Below are 22,196 nucleotides of genomic sequence, written 5' to 3' on the forward strand. Positions count from 1 at the left end.
AATCCAAGAGGATTCTTCGGCCAATAGCAAAATTGCGTATGATGGTAGGGGATCGCTATTGGCCGAAGAATCGTCTTAGTGTTAGAACGAATACGTTTTGCCAGCTATTATCTGGGGCGCGCACGGTAATATGATGAACCATATATTAAGATTAGTTTACAATAAATACGTTTCCGTGGTGTGGTAACACTGGTAACACAAAAATGGTCATAAATGATAAAACTCACACTAATAAAATATATGGATGTAAATGATCTAAAGATCATTATTTTCATGTTTATATTAAATAAATTGTACTTTCCATTTCCACATTTTGTGACATTTTCATGTACCGTTAAAAATGATCACTTGAAAATAAATCACCAACACCATATTATAAATGTCCAGGCTTAAGAATATTATTTGCGCAGTTACATATGTTTGCGACGCATTTCAATAATAAAAGCATAAATTACAATAATAAATTGCGGTGACGTTTGACTGAGACGAATATTAATTTAATGCCTTGTTCAACGCACTCAATTATCTCCTTTCACACGAATTTATCATCCGTTGTGATAAAAGCTTTAACTTCTCTGTCGTCAGAATTTCAGTTCAAGCAAATGGTATCTCACGGGTGGAGGTCGTTGCGTCAAATTTCACAAATCATGAATGAATTCTAAGTTCTGTTGCGAATTTTATACGAAATCGGGATATTGTTGATCCTTGTAAGTTCTACCTCGACGATCCAATCATTTTTTCATGTTTCCGCAACTCCAGTTCGCGAAAAACCGTGAATTTATCGAGTGTTTTCGTAGCATGTAAACAAACACTGAGTTACGAAATGTTGTCACAGAATTTATCCAGTTTTATATTCGCTAAGTTAATGAAAATTACAAGCCTGTCCAGTTTTTATTGTGTGCAATTGAATTGTGAAAGAATTAATACATTTTTTCATCGAAACAGTAATTACTGTGAGAGTAAATAAAAACATGTTTTTTTTTATCAAATTCTGTGACAAATTGCTTAAAATACGAACTATTAGTCAAGTTAACTCCTTCGATGTGACGAGAATGAGAATTTTTATCTCTGAAATGTATAAATTGTGCAGCAATATTTACACATACATTTTGTTGAATGTTCTACATAGCGTAGACACTACTCCAAAACAAAAATCAAACAATGAATGAAGTAAGTGGAGGAAAACAAGATATACCTAATACTTCTACGTGGGAAACATTGTCTGGACAATCTGCATCTTCTTATTCCACTATGCATCATCATCATCAGACGTTACAACAAGATACAAATCCTACGGTTGCACAAGTTATAGTTCCTACTCCTGTAAAACTTCAAGCACCTATATTAAGCTCGGCGCAAACTATACCGGACCACTGTTCACAACTTGGTCATATTCAACAACCAGCCTTATTGACACAGGTAACCATATACTATAAATGTATGATAAATTAATCTGACGCGTTCAGAGTGTTTCAAGAACTTTTCAAGAATAACAATAGCGCAATACATGTTTCCTTTGTTTTTAATATTTTCAGCTTTCTATATGTATTTTCGTTAATATATAAAGTGTTTTGATATTATAAAAACAAATTTCTTTCACAGAACATCAACACGAATCTCATCCATAACAAAACATAGTAATCACTACATACATGGTAGAAATATGACTAGATTATTACACATAACATAATTTGTGATACGCTGAACAATTTCTTTCATGTTTTTTTTCAAATTAGCGTGATATTCCGAGAGAAGATTTAATTTTATTATCTCTTGCAAAAGCTTTGATTTTTAACAACAATAGATTTCTTAGAAAACTGTTACGACAATGTCAGTGCGTCTATTGCTAATAAAATTGTATGATTACACAATGATAATTGTAAGAATTGGAAATAATGAAAATTTCACAGTGCGCAAATACGATTGTAAGTGAATATTCTGTAAGTTGTGTTAATCTAAGTAAATATAAACAGTGTTGATGTAGCACTATAAATGTTTTCCCATAAAGGAATTAATATTCTGAATTATAGGGTACACCACCAGGATCATTTCCAGACTCTGAACTTTCGCCAGAACTTCAACAACAAGGCTGGAAAAAGTTCTGGAGTAAACGGGAGAATCGACCATATTTTTGGAATAAATTAACTGGAGAGTCTTTATGGGTAGTACCACCTTTGAAACCTCAGGTACTAAGGTATAACCTGAACTTATATATCGTTAATAGTATATGTGAATTAATTACATTTATTTTGTAGTTTGATCCGATTACGGATCCTCTTGGTATCTGTGGTGTGCAACCTGTTCCTGGGAATGGGGCCATCCCCTCCGGAGGAACAACAGTCAAGCGTAGAGCATCGGAGGACAGTATTGTTCCACCCGCAAAGAAGTTTGTCTTGGCGTATGTTCAAACTATTTGAATTGCACACTATTTACTAGAGGTGCGCGAGAATCCCGATATATTCGAGAACCCGTCCCGGCCCGACAATTTCGGGTTCTCGCAGACCTCTACTATTTATGTGTTAGGATAAGATATTATTAAAGCGATAGCATTTTAACGCAATATTCCAACTTCTCTGATTTAACAACAGAGGCCCATGGGACTTAGAGATTCCGACAAATGTTATAATATACGAAAGAGCACCGTCAAATTTGCCGCACGTTCATCCAGAAGCAGAAGCGTTACGTTGCAGCTTGCTCGCAAAGTTAAGGCAATGCTATCAAGAACTGTGTCACACTCGAGAGTCGATCGACGCACCTAAAGATTCGTTTAACAGATGGTTAATGGAAAGAAAAGTTATAGACTGTGGATCAGACCCTCTCTTACCGAGTCAGTGTTTCCCTGAAATTTCTATGTCCATGTACCGTGAGATCATGAACGATATCCCAATCAAATTAGTCCGACCGAAGTTCACTGGTGACGCGAGGAAACAACTGTCACGGTACGCAGAGGCGGCTAAAAAAATGATAGAATCAAGAGCAGCTTCGTCTGAAAGTAGAAAAGTGGTCAAGTGGAACGCAGAGGACACTTTTCAATGGTTGAGACGAACGGTCGGTGCTACGTTCGATGATTTTCAGGATCGCCTGGCACATTTGAAACGGCAATGTCAACCGCATCTGACGGAAACGGTGAAAGCTAGCGTCGAGGGTATTTGTTTAAAGATTTATCACCTGTCGACAGAGTACGCGAAGAAAGTCAAAGATAAAAACAACCAGATATTGAAGGATAATGGTTTAGGGAATGTCATACCGTTAGGAGGACCGGCCAGTACGCAAAGAAAAGTTTGGTGTTACCCAGTGCAATTCTCACTTCCAACTCCTCGCCTTCCACAACTGGATTATCTTCCCGAACGTGAACAAACTTTATTGCGTTTCCACGGTGACGCTGTGTGTATCAACAACATGCACCTCGCCAAATTGGAACATCTGTACAGATACAATTGCTTCGACGACAAAAAGTTCGAAATGTTTTTGCCGCGTGTTTGGTGTACGTTGAAACGTTATCAGACATATCTTGGTATCAACGAGGGCCAAGTGACGCAAATGGCTCTCCCCGTCACCGTTTTCGAATGTCTACAAAGACATTTCGGTGTAACGTTCGAGTGCTTTGCATCTCCGCTAAATTGTTATTTTAGACAATACTGTTCAGCATTCGCTGATGTAGATTCCTATTTCGGATCGAGAGGACCTTTCTTAGACTTCAGGCCTGTCAGTGGCTCGTTTCAAGCGAATCCACCGTATTGCGAGGAGCTAATGGAAGCCATGGTCAATCATTTTGAACGCCTATTGGCTGATTCAGCAGAACCTTTGTCTTTTGTGGTGTTTTTACCGGAATGGAGAGATCCTGCGCCGAATGCTCTTATCAAATTAGAAGGCAGCCATTTTAAACGAAAACAAGTAGTGGTACCTGCTATGGAACATGAATATAGACATGGGTTTCAGCATATATTGTCGAAGTATGTTATCAAATTTATATGAGAATCATTATTGTGGTAGAAAATAGGTATCTGATTCAAAAATAGTTAATGTTTGTGCGTATGACAGAGACAATGTTTACAATAATGTTTTCTACCACGATGCACTGAAATTGTGATTTACTGCTTCACGAGTGGTAATAAAACAATGAATATTTCTGATTTTAGAAGCGAAGTTAACATTAGGGCAGCTCATGGAACATTGGTGGTATGGTTACAAAATGCAGCTGGTACTGCTCGTTGGGGACCTACAGAAGAAAGAGTTGAAGCATTGCTGGAAGCATGGCGACCAGGAAGAGAAAGAGAACGGGACAGACAAGAACTTTTATCACCGCCCAGACAATCTCATCAGCAAATACCATCTACACCTATGCCTGTTCTAGCACCTGCGACACCTGCAACACCAACAGTACCGTTGCAAACACTGTCCACGCATCCTATATAATTGCTACAAAATGTTATGCAACAATATGAGGTCACAGAAAGGAATAAGTTACAGCTTATGATTTTAACTTTTTTTTCCAACAGAAATTAGATTTTTTACTGGGAACGTTTGATACATAACTTATCAATTCTTCGATTTATATATTTCACGTAATTGAAATACATTAACAGTACACTGGTCTTAAGCATCTAATCAGTTCTATATAGTTTGTTTAAAGGTACATTAATACTTCAATATTATTAATGGTAATAGTTGTAACATTAATCTATTTCATTAAAAAAAAAAAAAAGAGATATATAGACGCATATACGTAAGTGTATGTGTATGTATTATATATATACACACGCAAGAACGAAAAACATTAATTTGAATATTATATTTTATTATGTCGTATGAATTTCGTGAAAATTCTTTCTATTGAAAATAGCAGGAATTTGATACTTAACTCGAATAATTCTTTTGTGATGTTTATCATACAGTGCAATTCCATTAACTGTTTCCATAAGAAATGTTAAAATGTATGAGACGCGACAAAGAAATATGTATCTATTATATAGGTATAAAAACATAATTCAATAATTAATATAAAATCACGTTGCGTGGAGTCTAATCTTTGTAATAGTGTTAATTGTTGTTAATTAATAAGAAGACTTTGTGAGACGTGATACCTTAGGTAATATAGGTGCTTGCCATGCAAGTAAAAAATTGGTACTATCACGAAAAGTTTAAAAGGAAATAGTTATGCGTATGTGTGCGTGTGCGCGTGTGTGCGCATTATGTGAATGGGAGCGCGATCGTGTGTGTAAATAGTGAAATATATACTATATTTACTTGTTTTTAATCGAAAACTTACTTTGTATGATTATAATTTAAAGAAATATCCCTTTTTATACCTTTTATCCATGACGATCTTTTCTTTTAATATGAGATATCATAACTTGCGGCAAACACTGTTTCTTCTAAGCGTATCTTCATCAGTGCAATATTTTATATGAATCTTTACATAGAGTTTATGAAATGAGATATTGTACAGAAATATATCAACTTCCTGAACAGTAAATATTTTTGTTATTTTTCAGTTGGTTTTCGAACTTTTAAAAAAGTACATATATATAACTAATTTATTAATACAATACAACATTTTTCTATCTGTAAAGTAATTATAAGTTTATCGAAATCATTTTCGTCTGACTCTCATCAATTAAACATAAATCTGTTAATTCGACGGTTATCAAACGTAACAACGTATCCTAGTTATGTTTTTATAAAACGTATTTTGATTTCGACAAATCCATTCGAAATGTGTCCGATTTCTAGATAACAACGCGAGAAATTCATATCAAACAATACATATAAAAAAATCAAAAGACAATGAGCAACAATTTAAGGATATCATATAGATATAGTATCATCTTATTATAACATGTATGCATACATAATACACACATTAATTAATTTTATTAATAGAGAGTGAGAGTGTTCATGTCTCGTGTCTAACATCGAGAAAATTGCATTATGTTTTTATACATTTTGTACATCTTTATTTATATGTATACTTACACATATACATGCTGTATGTATGCATATGTATAATTATATATATATACATACACATTGTGTATATAAAAAAAAAATATATATATATACAAATATATATGCATAGAACAAAGAACTATCACTGTTAAAATATAAGTACATTGCCTTTTTGTATATAGGTATACAGAGTGAAGTACACAAAACAAATAATCTAAATAAATTACAGATAAAGTAATGTTTAAAAATAATCTATGATAGTGATTTCTTACTTTGAATTATCGAGGAAGCTTGATTGAAGGTCCTGTGTAGATACTTTCTCAAGTGTTATATTATAATTTTATATTCATAAACCGTTTAAGGGCATTTTGGAATATGAAAATGAAATGTTTGAAATACCTACTATAAATTAGTAAATTTGATTGTAATAAAATTTGTTCACTTATCTTTTATCGTGTTAATAATACATGTTGGTTTCCTATTACTGAAATTTAAGAGGAATTAAATTTAATGTGATCTGGAATACTCTGATGCACAAGACCTTTTGTTTATAATTATATTAGACTCTCTTTTAGCGTTTTATTGTCCTTTTTACATTACATTATATACAATATTTGCAGTATAAATAAATATATATTTACAAGTATTTATATTACATAAACAATTTAATTTGTTACTAAATACGCCGTTAATGTTGTAATCATATTTTTATTAAAATATGAAAACAGCTACAATGTTGTAAGTGTAATAAAAAAAATCTTTTGTCGTTGTAATTGAACATACTCGGTTTTCACTTTATTGTATATAATTTATATCATTATTAAACTATAAAAAATGCATTTTCGAATCGATCTGTTTAGCTATACAAAACTTATCACTTCTATTTTAAACTTCACTGTCTGCTTCACACGCAGTTTTGATTTTGTGTGAAGTTAGACATGTTACTATTTTATTCAATAACTTATTGGCCTGTTGTCTTTCATTAATCGATTCATAAAGGGATTTCTCTTTCGCATCATTCATTAAATCTATTAGTACCAATCTTATTGCGTCAAGATCAAATAAACAGTGATTCGTTCCAAATTCGAACTTCTTGAAAGTAATTACTTTGTCCTTACGCAAAAGCATGTTTAAGCGTTCTGTGGCTATGAATGTTATGAAATCAAGGAATTGATAATAATCCATTCCAAATGTAGACCTCAATATCAGTTGACACTGTTCTGCCCAATCACTCATATCTTGACAATCGGAAACTTCTTTCATTACAGAACATAATTCCTTCTGAAGTCCATGCCATACATCCATAATATTGCATCCATTGATCCAGTTATGATTAATAGAAATTGTATCTTCCTATTAATGAATGGTTCATAAATTGAATATTTTTGCTTATAAAATATTTTTAAATCGATAGTATGGGCTCGTAATACTTACCAAATTCCAAACTTGATGATGCCATCCAGATGGTACAAATATAATTTCTCCAGGTTGTTGAATTACATCGATATACTTTATTGTACGTTTATCGTAGGCTTTGTATTTTGTATAGTCATTAAGTTCCTCAGATGTAGCATCATATATTAATTGGCCATGAATATCACGTAACAAGTCTTCTTGATGTGGTGGGAAAAGTAACCAACGCTTTTTTCCAATTACATTTGCAGACCAGCTGTACGACCCAAACACATCTGCATGTAACGGTGTCCTAGACAAGAAGAAAGGTTTTACTTCTATAAATAGTCCCTAGATTATGAGATCGAATGCTTAAAAATATATATTTTACCATGTTCCACTTGGTCCCATATACACGAATCTATAGTCATCATCCAAATCAGGGTTTGCAATGTAGTATTCGTTTAACCAGTCAGATGCAAAGTACTGGGGAACGTTGTACATGGGAGCATTAGGAAATAATCTTGGACAATGCCAATCCTTTAAATATAAAAGTGACTTATCACTTGAATAATTACTTTTTACGTAATCCATCCAATAATTTAGGTAATCTGTCATTTGCATGTCATCTTTCGATTGTGAATTGTAATACTTCTTGTTACAATCTGCTACCGGCACTGCAAGGTTTCCTATGAAATAATAACGATTTCAATTAGAACAACAGTGTAGGGGAGAAATCTATTCTTAGATTTAATATTAGTATTCTGCGTGCCTCGCGAGAAGTTCCACAAAAGGAATGCAGGACCAATTGGTCAGAGTAAAAGGGGCATGCTTTTACATGTATAAGTGGTGATATAACAATAATAACAACTTCTTAGTAGTTTACCCTGGCACATAGCCGTAAGAGACTATTGTACCTGGGTTCCTTTATAAAGGCTACTCGAAAAAGTCCTTCCAGCAGGCGGGTTTTACAATAGAAATACATCAGCCCGCCCACTGTAGAGTACTTCAAGTTGAACATCATGAGAAAAGTGGCTTGAAATTGTCCGTCCTGGTAGACAGTTCCTTACAATGTGTTACCATGTCAGATAACATAAACTTAATACACAACAATAAAGCATTATAATAACATATACTGACGACATTAGTAATGTAATATAGTAAAAAGTATAAAATTGTTTATTAACAAGGACAATTATTTTAATGTGAATTATTATTAGTTGCATAATTGTGTTTCATTATTATATTAAATTATGTAGTTCCGACTGTTCAAAACAAGAAATGTCACTGACAAGAGTTTAATGGTTTTATGGGGAACATACTCTGATGTTATCAGTGGTAAAATACCTCTCAATTGTTTACATTTTACAATGTTATTTTGATACGAGTATAACGTGTAAATGTTTACCAAACAATATTTCGAGAGCATCAAAATCTGGTGCATCGTCCACACTCCATTGTCTTCTGCACGACCAATTCTCTGTCACTTTTGAATTAAATATACACGGCTTATTTGGAATTAAATAATTTGAAAAAAATTCATCATACGTCATCGATGGACTCACATGATCGATCCAATCAATTACATCGGTACTTTTATCAAGCGATACTTTGTTTCTTTTAATCTCGAGTGCTTGCAACATTGTGCCGTTTTGTTTATACTAAACTTAATGACCGGACTTCATCATATTTTTATATACATTAGGCCTCGGGAATCAACGGTGGTGTATAGCTGTTTTTAAAAACTCATGATGCCGTTTTCTTAAACAGCACAATGTCACGTTTACTATTTTAAAACCACCTTGAAGTTTTACCAAGTTAAAAGCGCACATGTTTTATGCAATATTATATTTTTGATTGTTTGCAAGAAACCACCAAGTAAATAGATTTTCATTGGTTCATTCAGCCCTAGACTCGAGTGCATTATAGATATGTGCATACACATATCACAAGGTATACCAGAGGGGAAACTCTGACCATATCTGAACTTTGCATTCAAGAGCGCACGCGTACACAAGTGTGCACCGTGAACATAGCTTCAGAACTATTATTTCCCTACGCTTCCGCTGTGGTCCGGTCACGTGACGCGTTTCGTCTCTGTCGTGCATACTCCCTTAGACCATATATACTTATAGACCCGGCATAGGTATAGGATATGCACAGGACGCAGTGTTCCAAGATAACAGAGTACTGATGCCCATAAATGACGTCACAAGATAATTCAAAATGGTGGATATTAGAAACCGCGGTTTTGAACCTGTACTTAAACACATGTGTACACGTGGCACGTGAACCGTGTAGTAAGAAACTAAGAGTAAAGTAAAATAATAAGAGTAAAGTAAAAATGAACGAGTAATAACTTTCCCCTCTAACACACTTTAGCTTCGCGGTACTGCGATTTTTCAACAGACTATAGCACTTTGCCCACAAGCGTCATCTGGTAGATGATATAATTTTGGGACAGGGCATGCTATCTGAAGCCGGGTCTATAAGCGTGTATGGTCTAAGGTGTGAACACACTGAGCATTCTCTTTTGCTCTCCAATTTATAGTTTATGCATGAATATGCAATATCAAAACAGGACCGTAAGGGCGGCGTACGAAGAAACATACAAAAATATTGAAATAATCGCATTAAATGTGGAGTAACAATGAGAATGGCGCACAACGAAGAAAACGTATCAGGGCTCGTGCCTACGAGCAGAAATAAAATTTGACTGATTAGTAATTTAAAGAGTAATCAACCGGCACAGACAGTGCTCGAAGACGTCAATACAGTAGACATTTATTATATTATTAGTTATAATAGATTCGTAAAGTGGCTCTTGAAATCGCTTCCTAGAATTTCCATGTTTAAATCTTTTATATCTATGATACGTCCGAGTATCGATGTGGATGAAATTAAAAAAGGAATGCATATTGATATCATTGATAAGTCTATCAGCTGATTGTCATCTATTAGGGATACTTAAAGGATGTGTAGTGATGAGCTCTAAATTCAATCATTTGTATAGTTACTGCAGTAACAAGTATTACAGTTCAATTGATATTTCATGAACTTTCCTTGGGGTGTGAGAGTAGAGAAGTGATATTGGCAAGTCTCATGAAAGAATGGGAAATAAAAGTAGTTGCTGCGTCTATTCTAGTCCGCAAGTCGGACGCAAAGAACTAGGATCTGAGGGTGTTACTCGTGGTCTCGAGGAACACTTACCAGAAGGTGGAGTTAGCATTAATAATTTACAACATATTAGCGAACGTGAGCCAGAAGACTGGGATTCAGATCCTTCGTTACATCCATGCACCGGTACTATTTTTATGGAACGATCTAGACATGCTATCGAAGGTATGTATTGTTATCATTCTCAAATTTTGTATGCAATTAGCGTTATATGATTCGGTTTTAAGTATGTTGCATTGCAAAAGAGGAATTCTTCAAATTATACTTGTTAGCGCGTTAAATGCCAAGCCTATTTTGCTAGACTTTTCGTTTATGACACACTCTACCATCAAATGCTGGCATGGCAGTACTGCATGAATGTAAAGTCCATGACAGGTTCATAGGGACCAATGCAGTATAAATAGAAAGTCTATGACCAGTCCCTAAGGACCAGCGTGGCGTTTAACGTGTTAAAATAATGGTAATCATTAGTAGCAAATGTCTGTATCAATATGCAAATTTTCCGAGCTCATTTGGTTTCATAATTGAATCTTTTCTAGTTGGCATGGTAAGTAAAAAGAGTCAGTATCAAATTGCAGACACAAGGCTTTTGAAAAAGAGTAGCAGTTGCAGTACAATATATTTAGACAACAGTACTGTTTCGCAACCTAATCTTAAAAATACTGTGAAATGTGTTGCCTTAGCTGTTTATTATCACATAAAAAACAGAACCTCACAACGACAGATCGATATATTTGATGAGAAACTCCATCCATTGACGGTAAGTCGTATAACTAATATGTGTACACAAGGTGAATATATGAATTTGATATATGCAGTAACATATGTGGAATAAATTAGTTTGGATTAACAGAATGTAAGTGCAGAAATATTATAACTTCTTGATTTTTTCCAGGGAGAGGGAGTTACAGAAGATTATGATAAATATAACCCAGAACACAAACAAATATATAAATTTGTGAGAACATTATTTACCGCTGCTCAACTTACAGCTGAATGTGCCATTATAACGTTAGTTTATCTGGAACGCCTACTCACATATGCCGAAATAGATATAACACCAGCTAATTGGAAGCGAATAGTACTTGGAGCTGTTTTATTAGCATCGAAAGTGTGGGATGACCAGGCAGTATGGAATATAGATTATTGTCAAATTCTGAAAGATATTACTGTAGAAGATATGTAAGTCGATGTTTAAATCATAGATAGTAACGATTAAATACCCGTAAAATAATTTTTACCTACTCTTTCTTGTATTTATTTAGGAATGAACTAGAAAGACAATTTTTGGAAATGCTACAATTCAACATAAATGTTCCTTCGAGTGTGTATGCTAAATATTACTTTGATCTGCGCACACTAGCAGAAGAGAATGAGCTAACATTCCCTAGCGAACCACTCAGCAAAGAAAAGGCTCAGAAATTAGAAGCAATGTCCAGAGTTTATGAAGACAAAGTCACTGCTGAAGCTTTACGTACTGGTAGCAAGAAATGGTCAAGCTTAGATAATATATGCATAGGGGGACCTAGACGTAGCATTGCTATCTTATCCTAAGCTTTGGATACAGGTGAACACGTTGCTTATATTTATAACTTCTGAATTAAGGTATGTGAACAAACAAAATTTTGCAGACCTATTACACAACAGTATCAATCAATTTCAAAAGTTTTACGAGCATATCATTTTTATTATTCAATCGTTTTTATGTTCAACTGAAATGTTTTACTACAACGTATGTTTTATAAAAATTGTTCATTAATATGGAACCTTGTAATACGTTGAAGTGGAAAGTGATAAATTGATTTAACTTGTTATCAACACTTGATTTATTAAATTTGTGATACTTGGCAGTTGTCTTCTTTTGAATATACTAAATACGAATATACATTAATTGGGATTTTTGTATAGACAAATTTGCATGAGATGATTAATATTGATATCAAAAGATGTAGGAATATGTTATATTTTAAAACTTATATTAAGTCAAAGATTTTTAAAGTTTTGTTCGTTTACATAGAATTTATTATGAACGATTTAAATAATAAATATGTCTAAAGGAACAGTTTAAGTCAAAGTCTTATCAATTTATATACATACGTACGAGATACTTTTTCGTATCTGGATATTTCTTCAAAATTGTGTTCATATTTTATTTAATCTAAACATAGGAATGGACACTGGAGTATACCAAGTAGCGTATTCTTTATGAAGTGATTACAAAGGCATTGTATATCTTTTTAAACTTTTTAAAGAACAAATTACACGTGTTTTACATTTTACTAACATGACTTTCTTTATCATTTTACCAAGATGATTCCCTATATTATTTGTCCAGTTATGTGTGTAAAGTAACTTCCTAAATATTGTTTTTAGGTATAGCTCTGTATGATCAAAGTCTTTGATACTTCCAAAACGTTTATAAATAATTCAATCCAACTATATGAAATCTTGATAATAATAAAATTATGTCACTAATATATAATGTCATGGACTATTTATAGTGACAACGATAGTCCATTTAACATTCATTTTCTTTCTTTGCCAATATAAAATTGAAACCCATCCACGAACCTGAATTTGCTTCTACTTTCATGCAAAGGAAACAATTTCAAATAATAATTGATTTTTACTGCTCCATTCCATTTTAATCTGCATAAAGTATTTACTTCACGTATAATTATTTCAACTCAAGATTTTGATCATTCAGTATATAACGTTCGGCAACTATTGCTACACATAAACTGCTTGTATTAGTTCGTGTCTAATAAAGGAAGAGGCGAAATGTAACATCGATTATATTAAAATAAGATATAATTCTTATTTAAATATAATTTATTATAAAAATATTTTTTTCTATTTTTACTAAATTTCAATTACTCCCTACAGTATCTGAATTATCTTTAGCTTCAAATTTTAAGCCTTTCAACTATATATTACATCATATAATCTAATAGATCTGTAAAATTAATGCTTCTTTCAAATGGACGAAAATAATACTTCATTAAGAAGTATTACCAAATACGAAGAGAATAAACATGATAATGTATTATTCTTGAATTAGATAGTTAAAAAGAAATTTGTAGACAATTACTCAAGATACAGAAGACAACTTATTGCAACGTTGAGTGTACCCATGCCGTATAATTAATATTGCAACGAGATCGATGAAATGAAACAAAGTTTTTAGTACTTGTTGCAAAATGTAAAATCAACTTCTAGAAAGACATTGTGCTTATATTTCAAATTTAAATGTATATACACATGACCGCGAATAATAAGCTCACATTCAGGGAATTTATAAAACTACTCATTTTGCACACATGATTATATACACAATTAAGATGTATCATACAGAATAATGAACTTGTTTACAACAGTTATTTAACGTTTTATACTCACAAGTGAGAACTAAACATGTAAATGTTGAAACGTAGAACTAAGATACCATTTACATTATTATGTTCATAAAAGTTGAAGTAATCCAAATTTCTATTGGACCTTTTTAATACTGTTACAAAGTAATGGCGATTCATTCTTATTTTTATACTTTACTACAGGATATTGCGTGTAATAAAGAAATTTTAGCAGTAATAATTAGACATTATTGTGAAGCTGAGTAATGCCAGACTGTAATATGAAAATCTATAGTGTATCAAAATATAGGTATAATATTAACATATCTGCTACTTTTGCCAGAATAAAACGTGTTTTAGTTCCTTGATCCGAATCAAGAATTTTATACTATAAAAGTAATTAGTTTGATGTATTGCAAAGTAATTGTGTAAGATATTATGAAATGAGACAAAAAAAAAATATACGATATGTACATATATAACGAATGCACTAGGAAAAAACCAAAAAAAATGATTAAAAGTAATCAACTCGATAAGCAACATAAGTTTTTTTCATTTTAATATTCTGTGTTCCCAAAGAATTAGGATCATGTTTATAAATAGAATTGCATTATAAAGACAATCTTGAAGTCTGATTGCATCCTATAAATAAATTACCGTGCTCTGTATATATGTCTTGTAAGGTTGTATTATAAATAAAGTAATTTTATTAACACCATGTCTATTGGAGTTCAGACAAGCTTGAAGTGCTATTTTAAATAATTTATATTTTTCCAAATTGATATTTTTATTCATTTGTTTCAATTCATACTAGTTTGCAATGTTCCTTTAATATATCATATATGATGTTCAACTGGATATTAGTATTACTAATATAACATAAATATGATATTTCAAAGCAAGTGATACAGTAGTATCAACTTTTGAGTCTTCCATCTTTAATAAACTAAAAAAAAACGTATAAGCAGTTTTAAGATTTATTTATTAAAGTTATTGCTACTTTGATGAAATAAGTTTCTGATATGCTGTTATATACAATTACTTTTGGTAGATAAAGATGCTTCAATACATTTATGTTATAAGTTATTGCATCTTTAAACAATTTTTAACAATATATTATAATTATTTTTATTTTGTCCTTATATTTATAAAAATAATAGTATAATTCATACTTGAAAAGTTTCTAAAATTCCTACATACAGGTTGTATACCAATTAAATTTAAAATGTATTATGAAATTGTAAAATACATTTATTATATATATATATATATCTTCGTTTTTATAATCATAAAATAATAAAATACTATTCTTTACGCTTTAAAAAAACATGCATTTACTAAAAAGTTCATAATAATACATTTTCTTTCCTACTTCGAAATTAAATACAAGTTTAATATAAAAAGAGGCAATTTGTATTAGCATAATTATAAATTCCGTATATACATTTATACTTACAAAGATATAAACTTCACAATGTTTATTTTTTAAATCAATTCAGACGCATTGGTTTTAACATATTTGTATGTATAAATGTATAAGATAAAGTAATATGCTCTAACATTTTTATTGACGAATGTTTATGAAATTTTCTTCGTAAATATATATTATTAAAAATCAATAAGAAAGTATTGTACATACGTATGGTAACACAAGAAGAAAACTATAATATAGAAATAAAGTAATATTTTGAAAAATGCGCTTTTATTGGTCTGTGAAATGTATCTTCTTATTGGCTATCAACTTTCAGATAGTCCCTCCACTCCGTTCAGAAAGATCATTATTCATATAATCATTCTTATATGTTCAAATATTTAATGGTAGAAATACATTTCTTTTCTAATGATGTCAGATAAAGTTTGTTGAATTGCATTCAAATGGTAATATGAGCTAACAATTTTTAATAACGATCCATTTTATCCGAGAAGGACAAACTTATGTACTTTACGGAGGGAGAGAAGGACGGACATAGGACCTTCTCGCTCGCCTGCGTAGTTCATGAGATAATATGTTAATAACATCCATATTATTAACGATTTAGGGATATTTGCAATCAGAAAATACAGAGTGAACTTTCAGTTATTTTCACAAATACTTTTCAGTTGGATTTTTTCACTGTTTTCGTGTTACGAAATTGATGACAGAAAACCACGAGTTTCTCTTCTATATGAATTCTCCATACCCAATGCATCAGTACTCGAGCGACGCGACCATAAGCTTATCATTTTGTGTACTATTGACCATCGGCCAACAATTTTGCCAATAATGCAATCATTGGAAACAATTATTAAATTTCTGTTTCAATTATTAAATTATTAAATTTCTTCGATTAACATTATATTCCTCTAACAATTTTCCTTGTTATTCGTAATCAGTCAAGAAATCTTTGTGTCAGTTTAATTGACAACCACTGCAGGGTACATTGCAAAATAATAGTAAACTGTCAGAAAGACAGAGTATGTAAAAACGTCGTTAAATTGACGCACATAAGTTCATTTAACTGACACAGACGCATAAGCATATGATGCTTGCATGCAAAGATAAAAAATGAGCAAAACAGGTTTTCTTTTTACACAAGCATCTAAGTGAAAAAGAGATTTGAAAAGACTTCGAACTGTATCGACTACGTTGATTTACTGATTTCATTAAAGTTGTTAGGTGACTCTAAAGCAACTGTGAACGATGATGCTACATAGCGCAAGTTTAAAGTTATGCCGTCTTTGCGGCAAAGAAAAATTGCAAGGCACGGACTTATTTACAGACAAGATTAAAGGAACGGTTCTAATTTCTATCATAAACAAATATTTCTCTAAAGAGGTACATTCCTGTGCATACTGTAAGCTTCTATTTTAATGTTAGCGATTTTAATGCATTTCTTTGCACAGGTAATCAATATTTCAAACTCTGATACATTTTCTAAATATGTTTGTATTGATTGTGAACAAAAGATTTGTACATTCGACGAGTTTTATATTATGGTAGCAAATGTACAAAAGCAACTCGCAGCTCCGTCTTTGGAAATTGATTTCGCTGAGGTATTTGATGATTATTAACACAATGTGTTAATTAGATTCAGTTTTTCAGTTATAAATACTTCATTTTCAGAGTATGTTATGTCAGTTGAAAGAAAATGATACAGTATCGAAAAATGCCTTAGGGAAACAAGGTCCAAGGAAAAGTATATGTCCGATATGTGCAAAGAGCTTTAGGTGTCAGGCACATTTAAACAGACACAAACGAATTCATACCGGACAACGACCATTTGTTTGCAATGTTCGTAAGACAATACAATGTGTATATTTTAATAGTCAAAAGACCTGGTTTATTAATGTTATAATAATGTTTTTAGATTTGTAGAATGTCGTTTAATCAACAGGAAATACTAATGAAACATATAGAAAGGCATGAAGGGAAAAAGCAATTTCAGTGTGCAAATTGTCATCAATCATTTCGTTATAAGGTATCACTAAAGTCTCATATGATAAACTTCCATATGGACGCAGAGAAGTCTGCCAATAGCCAAAACTTACAAATAGAAAACAGTTCTTTCACTTGTTCAGACTGTGGTAAACAATTTGTGACGAAATATAAATTACAAAGACACTCGAGGTGTCATACCGGTGAAAGACCGTATCATTGCAATTTCTGCATGAAAACATTTTCGCAAACCAGTAATCTAAAAGTGCACCAAGTAAAGTATCATCAACTGCCTAATTCTCTGACCGAACTGAGAGGCCAGATTCAATATAGCAATCAGATAGTTAACTGCGATGTACCTCCAACATTGAACAGCTACAATACAGTCAATATGTCGGAGACCGAGTTACAAAATACGATAAACGAGACCATAAATTCTACAGAACAAAGCGGCTCATACGTGTCGAAAATTTATGAAAATCCTTTGTATATCGATGATGAAATTGAAACAATTTTAGACCGCGATCTTGACCAACTCGGTCAGAGCAAATATTCTACAAACTTGCAGGACAAAGTGTCTCTCTGTTTGAAACAACCAGAGACTCCAGAATTACTACATAGTTTACTATATGACGACGGATAGTTTTAATTACTTAAATATTATTAAGCATCTACGTTTAATATTCACGCAATTTACTTAAAGCTTAGAACTTACAAATGAATCATTCGAAGTGGAATATTAGTGTTTAGAAAACTGTTAATGCATAGCTTTGCATGTATAACCATAGGAAGCAGTACTAAAATTTCAATGTTGGAAATTTAATCAATGCTAATAAAATGAAGCATCATTTTCGTCTCTCCTTTCCTGTAACTTTCTATGTAATACATGTTACATATTTGTAGGTAAAATTGTCCATTATAAATACAATATTACATTTCAAGAAGCTATACATACAGTTCAAGCTTTCATCTTCCACATATTAAAAACACTTGTAAATAGTCAGACATTTCGTATTTTTATTGCAAATAAATATATATAATTTAAGGAAAGGATGACGTTGTCACTGTTATACCTAATCTGTATTACTACAGTTTCCACCAAAACTGTGAGGGGGCTGAAAAAAGAAGAAATACTGATTCAACGTAATCGTCACTCAATTTATTACATTTGTACATATTTAGTCTTGTTCTACGTCTCTATCGTCGTGCTCCGTCACTTTTTCAGACTCTCACGCACACGTACATTCTTTCTCCGTCCCTCTCCCTCCCCTCCCTGCTCCGAAAATCTCAAATTTTGACTGGAAACCCTCGGAACTACGCGTTTTTTTTCGAAACACGTATGCTGTAATTAAAATAGCACGGTACTTCTCTTCCACCTCGTGTTTCGCTATCTTCACTTTTTCCTCGTTATTATGTTTCTTTTTATTTACGCTTCTTTTTTTTTGCGGGGCTTTTTCGGTCTTTTTCAAATAGACGATTACGCACTGCCTCTTCTAGGGGCGAAGAACAGACTCGAGAGGCACGCGGCAACAAATACACTGAATAACACGTTATAATTCTGATTACGTTTCTTGTACATTATATTCACGTAACTATACGAGCGTACACCTACAGGCAACGATATAGTGGACTACTATACCCAGAGGGACCATTGCTCTTCGACTTCTTCGAACAGGCAAACAGCTCTTCAGCAAAAGACAGCGAACTTGTCGAGTTAATTTGTAATGTTGAATTGTTAATTTAGACCAAGGACACCGAATTATACAAATGAAGTGAAAAGGTGTTTTCATTTGGAGGAGACAAAAATCGATTTTCTTTTATTCTATTTTGTAGAAAAACTATTTTCTTGGAAACTAGAATTTTATGATTGTTCAGCAATGTCTCTCTCATCGTCACGATTTCTGCTTCGTTAATTGTCGCCTAACTATATCTCTAAAAATTTTTTAACATCAATTCCCTGAATAATTGATCTCTCTTGATGATTGTCGCGATGCACGCCTAATTCTGTGACAAACAGAGAGACTTCGAACACCGTATCTATAACATTGGAAATATACTTCTCGAAAAAATAGACTGAACGAAAAATCTGAAACATGTACGAATTTTACTTTTTTTTTCTATCTCCTGTTTTTGTGTAGAGTATATTTTATTTCGTTACAGTTTTATAGTGCACCACGTACACTATACAAATTGACGTTCGTTTATAAAATAAGTATGCGTATTTTTTACTATTTTAAAAATCGATTTTTGTATAAATGACGAACCACTTTTTCTTTTAAATAGGATACAACTTGTATGTAATTGCTAAATTTTTTTGAATAGAACAATTGTCAGATACTTTGCAAAATAAATCTTTTTAAACGCGAAAAAATTGTTCGAATCTCACAGTTTTTCAGAAATTCGCAAAAATCGCTTCTTTTGGACTTTTCGCCGGAGCTATAAACTATAAAATCCCACTCAAGTATACTAGCTTCACTATTGTTTGTCCAAATCAAAGATGGACCCCTTTACAAATGTGTTCACTGATCGTGACGTGTAGAATAAAATGAAAGAAAAATTTCGACCTTGAAATTCAAGGTCAAGGTCAATCTCGCGGCAACTCTTTTTCTGCAGATCTTCATCGATCCGAAGATGTAGAATACGCCTGTGGCAGCCAAGAGCAAACATTTCTTTACACCCTGTGCAAAGGCTTATTCATAGCAATCGCCGAGAATGCTATACCGAGTATTACGTTATATCGATATACGGCAAGAGTTTCGAACGATTTCGGACCGAATTCGAACTCGGAAAATCTTGAAAGTTCGGAAGAACAGAACCTGTAACGAAATGCTTAACGCTTATGGTTGAACGAGCAATGGCTGTCGATGTAACCGGTCTGTATACATCTAACTAATTGTAAGTTACGTACAACATCAATACTTTCAAGACTTTTAGAATTTGAAAGACTTTCGAGATCTTCGGGACTAAACTATAGTACATTTACGAAGACTATTAAGTCTTTCTAAACTTTCACGATTTTCGAACAGGCTTCACTCCGAATATTTGTCGAATCGATTCGAAACTCTGATCGACTTATTCATAAATAATAAATAATAAAAAGCTTAATCAATAAACCTCCAATACGATAAAAAATTCACTTGATTTTTGTACCTGATAATTATAAACAAAAATTCCATAAAATTCCCACTGAATTAGTGTCAGGTCTAAACGGGCTAGTTTGTTACTTAATGAAGGCTAATAAATTGTAATAAATAAATAGTATATAAATATCGATAATTGTAATAAATTCTAACTGTACTTTTTAAAAGGCTGAATATAATAATAATTGTTAAAAAGGCCCACCTGTTCATAAACAAACAAACCATCGTTGCCGACAAGTGCACACGTATACGAAGCTATAAATATACATGTATACAACACACACACGCGTGATTGTATATCGTTTAGTTTCATACATTTTAGCATCCTGTCGATAGAACAGACATCCAATTAGGATCTCCGCTCGATTATGTCAACGCGATTGCCCTTTATGTATTCTCTTTCGCATCTCCTTTTTTAAATATTTTCCATCCCCCCCCCCCTGATCGGTCATGCTAATGATACACAGTGCAGCTGATCGGCGAATAGTCTCGCCCGCGATTACACACGATCATCCCGTGGCTATAGTAAACTATAATTCGGAGATCAGTCGTCTAACGCTATCGAGCTATCGAGGGTCGACCGTGGTGCCACGGACACTTCTTAAATTCTTACTATAGTACACGCGATTGTATTATGCGATTAGAATATACACGGGATCGTCCGATTCAAAGGTCTAAAGCAGCCCAGAACGGTTTTCAAATTTTCCCTTCGATGGCTTTGCTATAGTTTCAATCCAAAAACAATTGTACAGGGTGTACCGCAAAAGTTCACCTTGATCCTACTTTTCAAGGTCAAATATTGCATTCCATTGTGTGCACCGTCTCCGGATTGGTGGAGAATTTAACTAAAATGTGGCATTACAAGATTGACCTTGACATTCATTTTCAAGGTTAAACATCACGTTTTTTTAAAACTACAGACATATGAAATTGATTTTGATCGTTTTTTGAAAAATGTTCTCTTGGAAATGATCGTAGACTATCAACGGATCGCACGAGATTACTTTAGACCTTTCAATTAGAGTGATTTCAACTATTCATAGTTAACAGCTTTAACCAACCCCGTCCACTATACTCGAAGAGAGCGATCGATCGACTCAGACGAAAATCAATCAAATCTCGCATTGTTTAATACGATAAAAAATCGAATCGCCAATTAAAAGTTCTTTGGAGATGACTGGACTTCGCGTATTTACATAAATTTTTATAGATTACTTTTTCAGAAGTCGAAACCGAAAAGAACTTTGCAGAATGTTTAACGAATTTCAAACAAATAGTCATTCCACTGGAAATTAACTGAGAGAAGTAACTAATCATTGCTGGACAATCGTTTAAGAAATAAATGCCTGATGACAGACTAGGAAAATTAATTATTTAGGAGTCTGTATCCAAAGAAAATAAACATTTGCAATGAAAAATGATTTGTCAGTTATCATTTCTTATGCGTTAATACCGTGTTATATTAAATATTGGCTATTAACAATATTCATTTGCCTACCTAACAATGCCAGTACTTTGCAACGTTTATTATGATTCTTAACACATATCCGACCGCCATTTTCTCTCTGTTTTCTATAATATATTTTAATCGAATGAAAAATATGATGATATTTTAAAATAAATGATGTTTTTTTGTTAATCTACATAGATTTTTCAAAATTACTAAATAATTATTTCATAAATTATTAATAGTAACATAATTGGTAATAATATGACCAGTATTAGTCACTTGGTCGTGCGGTAATAAAAAGCAATTTCGTAATGGAGTCG

General features: G+C 32.7%; 4 protein-coding genes across 6 annotated transcripts; 3 read left to right on the top strand and 1 right to left on the bottom strand.

Moving 5' to 3' along the window:
* The first annotated feature begins 415 nt into the window (after positions 1 to 415).
* Positions 416 to 6,381, top strand: Pcif1 (Phosphorylated CTD-interacting factor 1). 3 transcript variants are annotated; one of them, XM_076795660.1, is made up of 6 exons: positions 416 to 707; positions 1,130 to 1,419; positions 2,031 to 2,186; positions 2,256 to 2,398; positions 2,589 to 3,953; positions 4,140 to 6,381. In XM_076795660.1, exons 2-6 carry the CDS (start codon positions 1,162 to 1,164, stop codon positions 4,414 to 4,416), a joined length of 2,199 nt encoding a protein of 732 aa, XP_076651775.1. In that variant the 5' UTR covers positions 416 to 707; positions 1,130 to 1,161; the 3' UTR covers positions 4,417 to 6,381. The 3 variants fall into 3 exon arrangements, with proteins under 3 accessions (XP_076651775.1, XP_076651776.1, XP_076651777.1); XM_076795661.1 differs by having other exon boundaries at positions 1,135 to 1,419; XM_076795662.1 differs by lacking the exons at positions 416 to 707; positions 1,130 to 1,419 and having other exon boundaries at positions 2,035 to 2,194.
* A 122-nt stretch (positions 6,382 to 6,503) lies between these two features.
* Jmjd4 (jumonji domain containing 4) lies at positions 6,504 to 9,266 on the bottom strand. Its single transcript, XM_076795663.1, has 4 exons — positions 8,750 to 9,266; positions 7,733 to 8,030; positions 7,384 to 7,654; positions 6,504 to 7,302 (listed from the first exon to the last, which is right to left on the bottom strand). Exons 1-4 carry the CDS (start codon positions 8,982 to 8,984, stop codon positions 6,835 to 6,837), a joined length of 1,272 nt encoding a protein of 423 aa, XP_076651778.1. The 5' UTR covers positions 8,985 to 9,266; the 3' UTR covers positions 6,504 to 6,834.
* Positions 9,267 to 9,868: 602 nt separating this feature from the next.
* On the top strand, positions 9,869 to 14,221 carry Cycy (cyclin Y). The gene is made up of 4 exons (XM_076795748.1): positions 9,869 to 10,683; positions 11,058 to 11,278; positions 11,414 to 11,700; positions 11,784 to 14,221. Exons 1-4 carry the CDS (start codon positions 10,452 to 10,454, stop codon positions 12,070 to 12,072), a joined length of 1,029 nt encoding a protein of 342 aa, XP_076651863.1. The 5' UTR covers positions 9,869 to 10,451; the 3' UTR covers positions 12,073 to 14,221.
* Positions 14,222 to 16,080: 1,859 nt separating this feature from the next.
* On the top strand, positions 16,081 to 18,344 carry LOC143358711 (uncharacterized). The gene is made up of 4 exons (XM_076796059.1): positions 16,081 to 16,686; positions 16,755 to 16,904; positions 16,975 to 17,142; positions 17,219 to 18,344. Exons 1-4 carry the CDS (start codon positions 16,552 to 16,554, stop codon positions 17,927 to 17,929), a joined length of 1,164 nt encoding a protein of 387 aa, XP_076652174.1. The 5' UTR covers positions 16,081 to 16,551; the 3' UTR covers positions 17,930 to 18,344.
* The last annotated feature ends 3,852 nt before the right edge of the window (positions 18,345 to 22,196 follow it).

This window comes from Halictus rubicundus, chromosome 11 (assembly GCF_050948215.1).
Source record: "Halictus rubicundus isolate RS-2024b chromosome 11, iyHalRubi1_principal, whole genome shotgun sequence".
NCBI lineage: Eukaryota > Metazoa > Arthropoda > Insecta > Hymenoptera > Halictidae > Halictus > Halictus rubicundus.